Source organism: Morone saxatilis, unplaced genomic scaffold, assembly GCF_004916995.1.
Source record: "Morone saxatilis isolate NCDOM2014 unplaced genomic scaffold, NCSU_SB_2.0 Contig22, whole genome shotgun sequence".
NCBI lineage: Eukaryota > Metazoa > Chordata > Actinopteri > Moronidae > Morone > Morone saxatilis.
Window position 1 is genome coordinate 13,948,086 of NW_023339785.1, and position 12,837 is coordinate 13,960,922.

The 12,837-nt window shown below is 42.5% G+C and overlaps 2 protein-coding genes across 2 annotated transcripts in view; both read right to left on the reverse strand.

Annotated features, from left to right (window-relative positions):
* LOC118333835 (palmitoyltransferase ZDHHC5-like) overlaps positions 1-8,233 on the reverse strand; it is a 10,997-nt gene extending 2,764 nt beyond the window's left edge. Inside the window, exons 1-11 of the mRNA XM_035669630.1 lie at positions 8,097-8,233; positions 4,926-6,406; positions 4,296-4,417; positions 4,001-4,158; positions 3,187-3,359; positions 2,922-3,024; positions 2,698-2,789; positions 2,265-2,397; positions 1,277-1,385; positions 974-1,080; positions 46-104 (exon numbers count right to left, since the gene is read on the reverse strand). Coding sequence (XP_035525523.1) covers positions 46-104; positions 974-1,080; positions 1,277-1,385; positions 2,265-2,397; positions 2,698-2,789; positions 2,922-3,024; positions 3,187-3,359; positions 4,001-4,158; positions 4,296-4,417; positions 4,926-5,074 — 1,205 coding nt within the window. The 5' untranslated portion in view covers positions 5,075-6,406; positions 8,097-8,233. The remainder of the gene's footprint in view (positions 1-45; positions 105-973; positions 1,081-1,276; positions 1,386-2,264; positions 2,398-2,697; positions 2,790-2,921; positions 3,025-3,186; positions 3,360-4,000; positions 4,159-4,295; positions 4,418-4,925; positions 6,407-8,096) is intronic.
* Positions 8,234-10,418: 2,185 nt separating this feature from the next.
* Positions 10,419-12,837, reverse strand: part of clp1 (cleavage factor polyribonucleotide kinase subunit 1) — a 3,157-nt gene continuing 738 nt past the window's right edge. Inside the window, exons 2-6 of the mRNA XM_035669744.1 lie at positions 12,510-12,814; positions 12,285-12,392; positions 12,064-12,183; positions 11,552-11,689; positions 10,419-11,434 (exon numbers count right to left, since the gene is read on the reverse strand). Coding sequence (XP_035525637.1) covers positions 10,748-11,434; positions 11,552-11,689; positions 12,064-12,183; positions 12,285-12,392; positions 12,510-12,791 — 1,335 coding nt within the window. The 5' untranslated portion in view covers positions 12,792-12,814 and the 3' untranslated portion in view covers positions 10,419-10,747. The remainder of the gene's footprint in view (positions 11,435-11,551; positions 11,690-12,063; positions 12,184-12,284; positions 12,393-12,509; positions 12,815-12,837) is intronic.

Consider the following 12,837-nt stretch of genomic DNA (forward strand, 5'->3'; position numbering starts at 1 on the left):
ACTGTGGCCCCGTCCAGGCTGCTCGGCTCCGAGCGGTAGTTAGGCTGGCGGCTGGACATGAGGATGGAGGGAGATGGAGAGTCAAGACTCTCCCCACGGATCATCTGAGGAGAGGAGAGAGGAGAAAAAAAACAGACCAAAGGTAGAGGTAGGGAGTGGGTGAGCAAAGGTGTGATGAAGATGAAGGCGAGCAAAGAGTAAAGAGAGAGGGAAGAAAAATGAAAAGCACAATGTTACCTCAGGAACTGATAACATGCTGTAGCACAAAAACAACTGTTTTTCTAAAGAATCTAACAGAAAAAAAGAGTGGTGGGGATAAATTGGATGCTTGACCGGTGCTCTACTCCATCATCACACTAGTGGACTGGAAACATTGACTGGCTTGAACAAGCACTGACACTGCATGTCAAAGACTGCGTTTATCAACACATACATGGAAGTACGAATACATACAGTACACGAACTACACATTCCAGTCAATGCAGTCTCAGGGGAAAGGACAGATCCACTCGAACACACAGAGACAGCCAAAGGGATACACACACAGATGACACTAGCTGAGACTTACTGATCAACCGATGGCCACTGAATGATCAATTTAAAGTAAAAACAAAAAAGAGGGGCATGGTATTAACCACAAAGGAAATTAGAAGGAGCGGGGCATATCAGCCACCAGACCATCTGTTACAGTAATCTATTGGATATTGTTTGTTCTGTTCTCTTCACTTGTTTTTGTGCAATAAGGTTGAGCACGTTTTACAAATTCTAAAACAAGCTTGCTATGAAATAATCAACATGGCTGTGTGTATTTAAATGAATATATTTAGATTTACATCTGGAAAGGACATGCAGTTAACTTCACTCTAAGATAATTGTTCCTTCAATGTCATCAATATACACCATCTACATAATGATATGTTAATAGTTTATACTCAGTACCTTGAGGTGTGTGCAAATGTAAACTGATATGTACCTTGTTGGGGTGTGTGAGGGCAGTGTGGTTCCTTCCTGGGCTGTTGTAGGCTGGTCGGTACTTGTACATTGATGGCGTAGGTGGAGCTTCAGTCAACAAGCTGCTCTCTGAGTAGCAAGAAACCAAAAGTGACATTTGAAAGAGGTGCACTTGTAATTAGAAAACATTCAGCTGTTTACATAAGAAGTAAAACACTTGAAGTACCTGGGCTGCTTTAGATGTTGACATGCCTGGTGATATACCTGCAACCAACTAGATTCGCTTATATATTTGTGTGTGTGTGTGCATGTGTGTGAGTCTCACCCTCCGTGTCAGCACGGGGCAGGCCAGGGTAACGCAGCTCCGGCTTTGGAGGAGGTGGAGGCTCTGCATCAGCTGACTGGCTCTCCATCTGATCTAGACTGCTCTTAGACTGGAAGAGACACACAGAGAAGTCATGTAAGCAGACATACAGTATTACACTGTACACTACAGTGTCTGACCGCAGAATGAACTGACTGTAAAAGAAAAATTCATAGGGTTGAGCAGAAGTTTTCTGGTATTGTATTATCTATACTCTTAATCAGTGTGTGAAATACAAATACGGATCCCCTGCCGTGGGCGGTACTTCAAAAGGAAATCATCAACATCAGCTAAACGTTAACACAGTTTCATCCTATTTGTCCATTAGCAACAAAAAACAAGAGAAATGTTAAGTTTAATAAAAATATCATGTCCAGAATCGAAGTTGCAAATGCAAGTTTCAGTTTTTTGCAAACGTAACGTGCATCTGCAAAGCTCAGCATCCGAACTGACCTGTTTCCAACAATTATCTCTAAAATCAATTCTTTTTTTTCTTTTTTTTTATATTTGTATTTGTATATGTGTATATTTTATGCACCAACTGCACCAGGTCACATTCCTCGTAGGCGTAAAAACCTACTTGGCAAACAAAATTCTGATTCTGATTCTGACTCTGGACCTGAGACTTTTTTCTATATTATGACCTGGCAGAATTTTAACAGGAAAATACACTTTATAATATGGATAAATGATTTACCTAATTTTGAGAACCCACAAAACTTTTATTTTTATGTCTTTCTGGGACCGTAATTAGAAGCCCTACATATTTATTTTAATAGATCTGTGAACTGGAGGACCCTTGAAACTCAGTCAAAACACAGAAACATACAGTATATACCATTCATTTCTGAAACACATCAAAATGTCTGTGGAGATTCTACATCCAAACTTCCGCATCCATTGCTTGTTTTTGTTGTTGTTCATGTTTGTTGAATTTAGAAAAACTCACCCTCGTGCTATGTCGGTCATTCTGGATGCCGTTGTCCAGGACCTTGGCTTCTAGCTGGGCCTCAGTTAGAGGCGGTCTAAGAAATGGTGGCTGTACTTCCATGGCCTGAGAGCTCCGCCACCGGCCCATGTATCTGTGAGAGGGACATACAAGCAACATTTCAATTCTAATTCAAATGATACAGGTATTAACAGCAGCATTAGCACTATGCTAACAAACATAATCTAACACCAGAAGCTGCACACACTGAAGGTTTGTACTCATATATTCCATTAACTAAACAGACAAGTGAGAACAATAAAACAGAAGGGTGGAAAAGTGAAGGGGGAGAGAGAGCAATGGAAAGAAAGAGGCAGTGGAAAAAGGATAATTGGAGCAGAGTGTTAAAGGAGGGGAGTAAACAGATGAGTGCAAAGGAGAGAGGAAGACTGACCTGGGGGCCTGGGAGCTGCAGAGCACATGTGAAATATTCCTCAAGCAGCCGTTGGTGAAAGGGTTAACACCTCCCCGAAACTTCCCTGTCACCTACAGAGAGACGGTGGAGGGGAGAACATTTTTTCCAACGCCAACATTAATGATACAGAAAAGAAAATCTGTCATAATTCATTCAGTGGTGCAAAATATGATGCACACAACCAGCACTTGTACTGTACGTACCTGTTCATTTGTGGTCCTACCGCGGGCCACTAACACTATGTGGAACCCAGTCAGGCCAGCGACTGGGACAAAAAACAGACCAGCCACACACATTACGGCCATACTGAGAGGAGAGGGTCAAGGGCGGTATAACAAATTCAGCAAAAAAGAGAAAAGTAAATGAATAAATTAATACCAGACTATAAATCACAATGCAAACAAAATAGGAAAAGAAAGTCCCATATAATTTGTCCTGCATCTCTGCAGTGAGCCAAGTAAAGGATACGTAACAGCAGCGTGTGGTGTGTCCAGCTGCTGTCGGTGGTGCAGGACATAAACCAAACCAAAGCCAAACACGTTCATGATGTGGGTGGTAAGTGACAGCAGGAAGAGGAAGAAATGGCGATAATTCCTTCGACCAATGCAGTTATTCACCCATGGGCAGTGGTGGTCAAAATCCTGAGAGGGCACAGAGTCAAAAGAAGGACAAGAAGGTGCGAGGAGGAAAGTAACGATGACAAGCAAATACTGCAAAACATCACAATCAGACGTATAGACAATTTTCACCTCCCACGCTCACACATTGAAAACTAAGAATAGGACAGATCTGGGTTGAGCTATCAAGTCACACAGGAGTTCATAAAAGCTCACTACGAAATTAGGACTTGCTATTAAAACCAGAAAACCTATTATACACACACACACACAGGTGTAATGCAAACTCATGTAAGTAGGGATTTCTTGGAGTAAGTGCTGTTGATTCATTTTCAAATATGTATTTTAATTATTACAAAGCCATGGATGTGTTGTAAAAGTTCCATAAAAACAACAGAGATATAACATCAATAAGTGAAAAATATAAGAACAGTAATAACAAGTAAAAAAAAATGTAAAAGGCAAAAAGAGCCTACATAATTACACACACACACACCATCTCCCTGTTTCACCCCACTTCTCTGTTTAACATTCACTCATGTAATACTGTGAAATAAATTCATATCTAAATCACAATACAACAAGCCCATTATACTGTGTGTGTGTGTTGTGTGTGTTGTTGTGGTTGTGTGTTTGTTGTTGTTGGTTGTTTTGTGTGTGTGTACCTCCACACAGTTGTCGCAGACTGAGCAGTGAGAGCAGCGCGGCGGGCGGTAGAAGCGGCAGGTTGAGCACCACTTCATGCGCACCTGGATGCCTTTAATCTCCACTGTCTTATAGAGCGGAGCACGGAAATCATCCTCTTTATCCTCATCCTCCTCCGCTACAGACAAAAGACACACACACTGAGACTGTACCCTGAACGTATCGTAGTCCCTACATTGTGTTATAGGCATCATTAGTATGGGATAACTGTATTTCTAGGGCAAACACAAATCAACACTGTTCATGTGTATTTACCTCTGGGGAAGACTCCAGGGTCCATAAAAGTGGCCATGCAGAAGTTGGCAAGGGTGAAGAGGAAGATCACGGCAATGTAGATGGGAATGACAGAGGAAAAATACTCTGACAACCACGGGCACCTGTACAGTATGAAAAAGGACGGAAACAAAATTAGTTTGACGTATAATTGCCATAACTAGTCCGTCAAAGTTTGACGTATTTTCTTGGTCTGTTCAAGACAGAAATAGCATCAAGTAGATATTACAGAAGCAGGCTAGAATCCCTGCACTTGCTGGCAAGACAGAGAGCAAGTAACACTCCATCAACGACAGCTGATAAGCTTTAGCGCAGGGCAATTTACCCCCAAACAGTGAAGCTGTTCAGTAGCCAGAAATAGAAGGCTGTGATTGTAAATGGGGAGCTCACAGGTGTGATAAACTGTGTGAATACAAGTGCTGCAGAAAAGACGGCAAAATACCTCACTGAACTTATATAAAGGAAAAGCAAACAACAAAAACAAAAGACGTCTTCAAATAACACATAATGCACAGGGACATTTACACACGTGATCAGCAAACACACATATGTACATACATGTAGGAACTTTGTGTTTGTTCGTGTGAGCAAGATGGAGAAAGAGATCCTTACGTGAAGCAGAAGAAGAGGGTGGTGGATCCAACAAGGAAGGTGGTGGCTGCAGAAACCGGGACATATCGGCTAGGTCGGAACGGACGGGGAGGAGCAGAAGCAGGGACACCTACTCCTCCCCCAACCCCCCCACCACTGAAGCCCGGCATCAAAAGACAGAGACAGAGGGGAGGAAGACAGAGAGAGAGGTAGGTATCTACTGTCTACCTACTGTAAAGGCTGCTTTACAGGTCAAAATGGCAGATATGGTGTTTGTTTGGGAGGAGGGGCCATGACAACCAACTGGAAAAGAAAACCAAAACTATGCAAAGCAGCAACTGAATGGATGAGGGATTCTCTGTGTCCAGAAGCTAAATGTCTTCCGGCACTAATAAAATCACTCAGAAACCGAGGTTGTTGTTTTTTTTTTCTTTTTACATAGCAATATACAGATCCACTTGCGTGTGTACAGCTTGTTGTGAATATTTAATTTGTGTGCATAATCTTAATATAGGCTTATAAAAGCAAAACTATACAAGAGCAATGTGATACAAAAATATGTGTAGGTAATTCATAAATATTTTTGTATGGCTTTAAAGAAACTGTATTTGGTGCAACAATATAAATAAATCTTATCTCAAACTGCTCCCTGGCACCAGTGCAACCGTAAAACAGCTGTGCATGTACACAAAAGCACAGACGCTCGCACGCACGACTAAAATTGGAGCAGACTAGGTTTCTCTCCACTCCTGAAACTCAAATGATTACATTAATGCTCATCGCTGTGCTTTGAGTTCTGATTATGTCTCTCGGAGAAAATGAATATAAAAAGAAAAAGAACCGAAAAATTATAGAGGTAGTGGGTGGGTAGCCAGCAGGCCCGAGAGCAGAAGCACATAAAGGAGAACAGGCAGAGGATTGAGCGCAGCAGCTGCTGATGACTTCTGTGATTGTCCCAAGAGGGCTTATTTAGGCACTGGGTGGGTGGAAGAAACTGAGGATGGCGGCAGTAGGGACAGTTCCAGCGTTTCAAAGTAACTCAGCAGGGGAAAACAACTAAACAAACAAATTCACTTTCAAACCGGTTGTGGGAGGCTGCTTGACATCAAACAAAAGTCCAGCTAGAATTTCTTCTTAAAAAAATGTTTTAAAAATGACGTCAAGCCTTGCCTTCACAATTAATAATGTCTCGACAGCAAGCAGAGCCCCCTGGATCCTCTGAGACCCCTGCCTTCAGTCTTTCTGTCAATATGGGGACAAAATCAACTCATTCCAAAAAGAAGCCCCGTGTATGTCACCGAGCTGTCGCCGCACGTGGCCGGGTCTGGGTGTAGAGACCTCTCCCACCTCCAAATTCTCTGCAAATAGACCTCCTTTCCCATTCTGCATCTCTTAAAGGAAGCCATGTGCAGCAGTGGTGTTACGTAGTCTGATGCATATTAGTCCTTTTATCTCCTGTCTTCTTTCACCCACTGGCTCTGTTGGTAATCTGATGGACACTCCTGTAAAAACAACAACAACATTACACTGTCAGTGGGAAGGAGCTAAACAGACTAAAACAACAACTGAAAGAAGTACTTGATTACATTAATTTGCAGCTATTTTGATACTCAATATATTTGTTTCAAGCAAAAACAACAAATATCCACTACTTTACACTTCTTAATTATATAGATACTTTATTTATCCCGAGGAAATTCAAGTATCCAGTAGCATACGAAACATACATTAAACCTACATTAAAATAAAATTAACTTATAACAAAGTAGCCACAGTAAACAGTGCAAAACAGTCAACAGTACATTGATGTGCCACTTTTCTTTGTCCTGTGTGGTGGAAATCACTTTTACAAAGTCTGTTAAGGAAACTGTGATAAGCATTTCAAAGTTCACAGAAACACTAGACAGATTAAATCAATAACACAAATAGTCGTGGCCCTACACACAGGTACCTATGACACTGCCATGTATGAACATGCCCATGCTACCGGTTTCAACTCCATCACCGAAAGTTAATTTCCTTGTTGGGTTACAGGAGGGACTTATCCGAGAGAAGCAGAGGTTTCACTCTGATTTCACAACAATCAGACTGACTAATCAAGTTCTTACTGTCCTCAAACGCTTGCATTACACGGTGTGCTCACCATTGCTCACAAAAGAGTTGTTCAACAGGCAGCTGTCACAGCCATGCCCTCAGGTGGCCAAATGAAACACCTCCCACTGCTGGATATTAAAAAAACACCATGGAGACAACGATCTGTGACGAGGGTGAACGCCTTTGACACACACACAAACACAAACACACACACACAAACTAGTCCGTGCGGTGTGAACACACGGAAAAAGGATCCGGAGTAGCAGTGTAATCTGATAGTTTGGACACACCCCTCTCCTCAACAATCATAGGTACTAACAAATGCAGAGCTGTGTCCGAGGCAGACTGTCAGTGTGCCCGTTGTTGATCATCTCATCTGCCCCACAGCAAATCCCCTCTCACCCCCCTCACCTCACCCCCACCCCACCCCACCCCGACTATAATGGATGTTAATCCTAAAATCTCCGTGTGGAGCCTTGTGTGTCCTGTCCCCGCAACAACGTGCAGTTCGCAGGCTAACTACCTCCGTTAAGTGGCCGGCGGGGCAAACATTAACACACACTCCCCCGGGGGCAATACTGACACCCTGCCAGTCTCTAGCTGCTGTCCTGTCTGAAGCCAAGCGTCGTATCTTTCGACCGAGTATCACTTCATCTTTGAAACACCGTACGAGGAAACAGCCCGAGCGTTTAACAACAGGCCAGGGCAATGCTCGGGATTCAGTGGAGACAACTAACCGAGCACAGTCCGCTCACCCCGCAGCGAGAAACACTTTTTTTAAACTTAGAAAACAGACGCTGCGATGTTTCACTTCGATGCAATAACGAGAGATTCAAACGCGACCCACCCTAAATCATAACCAGTTAGCTCTCACCTAGCTTCGAAAGTTGGTTTTTTTTTTTTGTTTGTTTTTGGTTGTTTTGCGACACCGCTCAGTCCTTTACCACCGCTATAAAGAGTTAGCCACCGTTACCTGGCTAACTTAGCATGGGAGCTTTGCACCCGCGGAGCAGCTTTCATTAACGACCGGCAGGATAAGTGCAGCGACGTTCAGATAAACAGTCCTCACGACACATGGATACAAGAAGCAGAACATACCCAACGCCGCACATGCGAGCTGTCTTGCCACCGTAGGGTGTGGGTCGATACGGTCCTCCTTCACTTAGCCGATAGCAAACTTGTTAGCTCGTCTGCTAGGCCGACATCGGAATCCCGGAACTAGTTGGTCGTCGCTCAGGTGGGTTGAACAGCCAATCAGAGAGCGAGGAGGCGTGGTCTCAGGAAACTGCCCAAACGTCCTGCATTATAAAACAGTATTGATTTATTATTATTAGTAATAATAATAATAAACATACATTTTTATTCCCAAATTAAAGTTAAAAGACTGAATCTTAAAATAAGACTTAAATGTTACCATCCTTTCTGTCAGAGATACAAAGCAGAGGCAGATCCTGACCTAAAGTACGGATCAGTGACCACAAACTGGAAACTGAAAAAGGAAGACACAAAAAAATCATGGCAACCAAAAGAAAACAAAATATGTGGTCACTGTTCAACTGGTGAGGTTGAGACAGAGGTGCACTTCCTCCTTCAATGTACAACATTTGATGATATAAGGAGCATTTATTTTAACAAATTAAACTAAAAATCTAAACATAATCCTAGGAGAAGGAGACAGGACATATCTTGCTGCCCGACCTGAGGGACAGTGAGTGACACACATGCATAAGCACACACACACCCACATCCACGCCCACACTTACTTAATTGAATATCCTTGCAATAAAAATAACGATTTCTTGCTCATTTTGCGACAGTGAGGAAGAACATGACCACTCATTTAGTTTATGTCCCTACTAAGCCTACTTGTGGAAAACTATATCTCTATTTAAGAAACTTAAATGAGTCTTGGTTGTGGTTTGTAACACTGGAAACTCTTTAACAGATGATTCCATCAAACCTCTGTGGCTGGAAACTTCCACATTCATAAGTCCAGAAGAAAGAAGAAAGCAGATGCTTTGGTCCAAACCAACATGGATCAGGCCAGTACATAAAGTAAGGGGTAAATGCATGACTTTTATTTTATTTTCAGATTGTCTGAGAGTATTAGCAAGAAATTCTTCTGAGAAAGGGTTAGAAGCAGACATTGCCTCATTTGAATTCGTCATCAGTCGAAATGATTGGGAACTGCTGGTGTAAAGGCGGGGCCGTCTCCAGGGGTTTTACTCACTGAGTTAATCATTTCAAATTCTCCCAGCACAACCCAACCCCTCTGATAAGTTCTCAGCAAAAGACTTAACTTTTTATTCACTCACATTTCATCACTTTTTCATTATTTCTTCTTAAAAAAGTTTAATTTAAATATGTTGAGTCAAATAAAACACACAAAACAGAATCAGCCTACAAAACCCAGCGTGTGTAATTTAAGTTTACTGTAGAACAAACTGCAAACTCCTTCTCATGTCCATTCATCAGTGGTAGTTATGGTCCCGTCTGAAGATTTTAACACCAACTGGTTTGTCTCTCTCCACTAAACCTGCTTTTAATAAGGCATTTCATAATTAAGAGTCCTATTACAATCTGAAAGCTTGCCAATTTGTATGCTCTTAAGTGATACTTGGCAGTCACCATTTGAGGTAAATCCCATTTACAATGGAGAAAGGATCAGCTGTATAAAAAGAGTATAAATCAATGTTGTAAGATTCCTACAAATTACTTTGTAAACTAAATCTATTAGATTGTGTCGAGATGCAGATGAGCTAATTCAGATCATCAAACAAATACTCAATTCCTTACTTACATTTTCTAATTCTAGTGCAAGTTGCCCCTCTGTACATTTCTTTCAGATATTTTTTTTCCCACTATTCTTGAAAACTTTGAACATAAACATGGAAAAATGTTATGAAATTGCATTACTCAAACTGAAAGTGAAACTGAAATCAAATTCTTCCTCCCGGGTGTCCTTTAGGCCGACACAGAGACACTTTAAAACTTCAGATACTTGTGAGGACAGAATGCATATAGCACGTAATACTACTATTATTAACATTATTAATCATTTTCTATAAAAACCAAAAAACAGTACTGATGTGAAGCGGGAATTGGAAAGGCATTTCTTTGTGAAGTTTTCACCACAGATGCTTCCCCACAACAGCTACCACCTACGATGAAGCCACTGATTAAAGCCAATGTTTATAACAATCGCACAGAGAATAAAGGGTAGAAATGTGCTAAATATAAAACAGATTTGTTTATAAAACTAAAATACTGTTACTGTATGTTGTGCCCAACTTTAAATTGTTCACAACACAATAGAAATACAAATAAATGTGAACCGTGTGAAATGAGGTTGATATATATGATATAAATATATGCTGACCGTGGACATTAGCATAATTAAGACAAAATACGGACCTTTTTACATTTAAAAATTTATTACTCAAGAGAAAAAACAGTGTTTATAAAACAGATCATCATGAAAATAATTCCTGCACCGATAAAACATCCCTTAACACAAATTGCCCCAACATCTGTACAGTGTGGTCTATAAAATGGGGAATAATTTACAGCAGGTACAAATTTCAGAATTTCTCTCTTTCTTTCTTTTGCCCTCTGTGGTTCTTACAAAGCACAAAGACAACTAGAAAAGAAAATGCAGCTCATCTGGTACCAAATTCTTCTCAACAGAACTTCTCACTAACATGATCCCCCCCGTGTTGCGAACGAGTCCTCTTTCCTTAAGATTTACTTTATTTCATGTCCATGAAGCGGATGTCCATGATAAGCAGAGTGTGTCTGGGCAGTGGTCTGGGGGCTGGGGACAGCACTTTCATCACCTGTGTTTGCGTGTCCACGTAAGTCACCACAATAAAGCCACACACAGGACTTTCCACTATATCCTTTCTAGCGCCTTCCTCTCCGTCCTCGGCACTGCTCACGCTCAGCACATGGTACGTGAGGTCTCTCCCTGGTGTCACAGGCACCATCTTTAGCTGTGTGTCATCCTGAGACATTCCCAGTGGCAAGCACGAGTCCGGGATAGATGGTGCGCCGATCTTGTAGATGCGGACGTCAGAGAAACGCACTTCAAAGGAAAAAGGGTAGAAGGACACTCCACGGAAGCCATAGAAGTACTCGCGGATCTTTTCATCCCGAGTATCCCGCCGGCATTCCTTGGAGCGTTCCACCACCCCCCCGGACTTGGGTAGGAGCACAACACGCACAAAGTGAGGGAGGTCTCGTTTGAGTTCATTGTAGAGCCTTTCGTGGTCCAGCACCAGCACCACATCCACCTCAAAGGCAGAGGCACAGTGGACCAGAGCCTGGTATCCTGATCCCTTCACCCAGCCGCAGGTGTTGATGATACAGCCTCCCACGCTGGCTTTCCTGTTTACCTCACAGCGCTGGGAAAACACCTCCGCCAGGCGTGACGTCAGCTACAGATTATGAGAAAAGAACAGATTAAATTGGGCCGAGGCAAACTAAATTTGTAGTTTGGCAGTAGGCTTTTGGCTTCATACTGTTATGTTCTGAAATGTCCAGAATTTTCTCACCTTATTGTAAAGTTTGATGTTTGTTCCTGGGGTAGTAGAGCCAAAGTGGTAGACCAAAGGAGCCTGGACTGAGAAACCCTCCTCCACGTCTGCTGGACGCTCAATGCACAGTGCCGACACTGTCCCAGGTACAGACACCTGAGGAGCAGAATGTACTTCTTACTCATACTCGAACTGATGTTTCTCAACACCTCCACTCTATATCCTTATACTGTAAAAGTCTACATCACAAGCAGTAGGTCACTGTTGTCATTCTTGTGCAGAAATCTTGTGTTATAAATAGTAAACCTCCCATTATTGTTTATGTGACTGACAGAACCAGACATATGGGCATGCTTCATTTACAGGCATCATAACTATTATATAAAACAGATTCTGTAGGTTCAGTATTAAAGTATTAAAGAAGAAAAGTCTGCATGACAAGCACAATAATACAAATATCAGCCGGTGATATTCTTCTAATTTCTGCAGTCTGGGTCGATGTTTATTATCGTAACTCAAATTTTTCTTACCCCGCTCTGTCCGACATCCAGTTCCACCAGTGTTGGCCTCCGACCCACCCTTACAGCATAGCTTAATAGGAGTCGGCACACCGTTGACTTCCCCACATCTGTAGGTCCCACTACCATCACCTGAGGGATGATTAATTATTCTATGTCAATACAAAATGCATTCACTGGGATCTGACAAGCTTGCATATAAAGGCCCCTGAAAACAGTTCATTAAAACCTACCCTTGGCCCCCTCTCATTGTCCCGCTCTGCTTGTTTTCTCATCTGTTCCAGGGCAGCATGTGTGTTCAGGTAGAGCAGCATGGGAGTATCCTTGGACACATAAGCCACCTGTGGTGATGAGGGAGAGACACTGGTTATTTGAGCCTGAATGGTGAGCTGAATCACCAAGTAAGCCAAAACAGAACCCCCATAAAAACACATTTAGACTCTCCTCCACACGCTCACCTCTGGCTTCCCAAAAAGATTCACACTGCAGCCTTGCCAGGTGAAAACTGCGATCTTGGAGCCTGGTCCAAATGTGTACTTTTTGTTGCGGTTCAGCTCCGAGCCAAACACCTCAGCCATTCCTGTGAGGAGCTCCAGCTCGACTTGCTCTGCTGCCTCCCCTGACTCCACCTCAAACCGAAGTTCGGTCTCCTTCTCCAAGTCGAACCTGGTGCTGGCCTTCCCAGTTGCTGGAGCCTCTTCACTCGTCTTCACTTCACCCTCTGTTGCCATGACTGACATGGTGAAGTCTTTGTTACAAATACCTGCCAACAATAAGATAAGATAA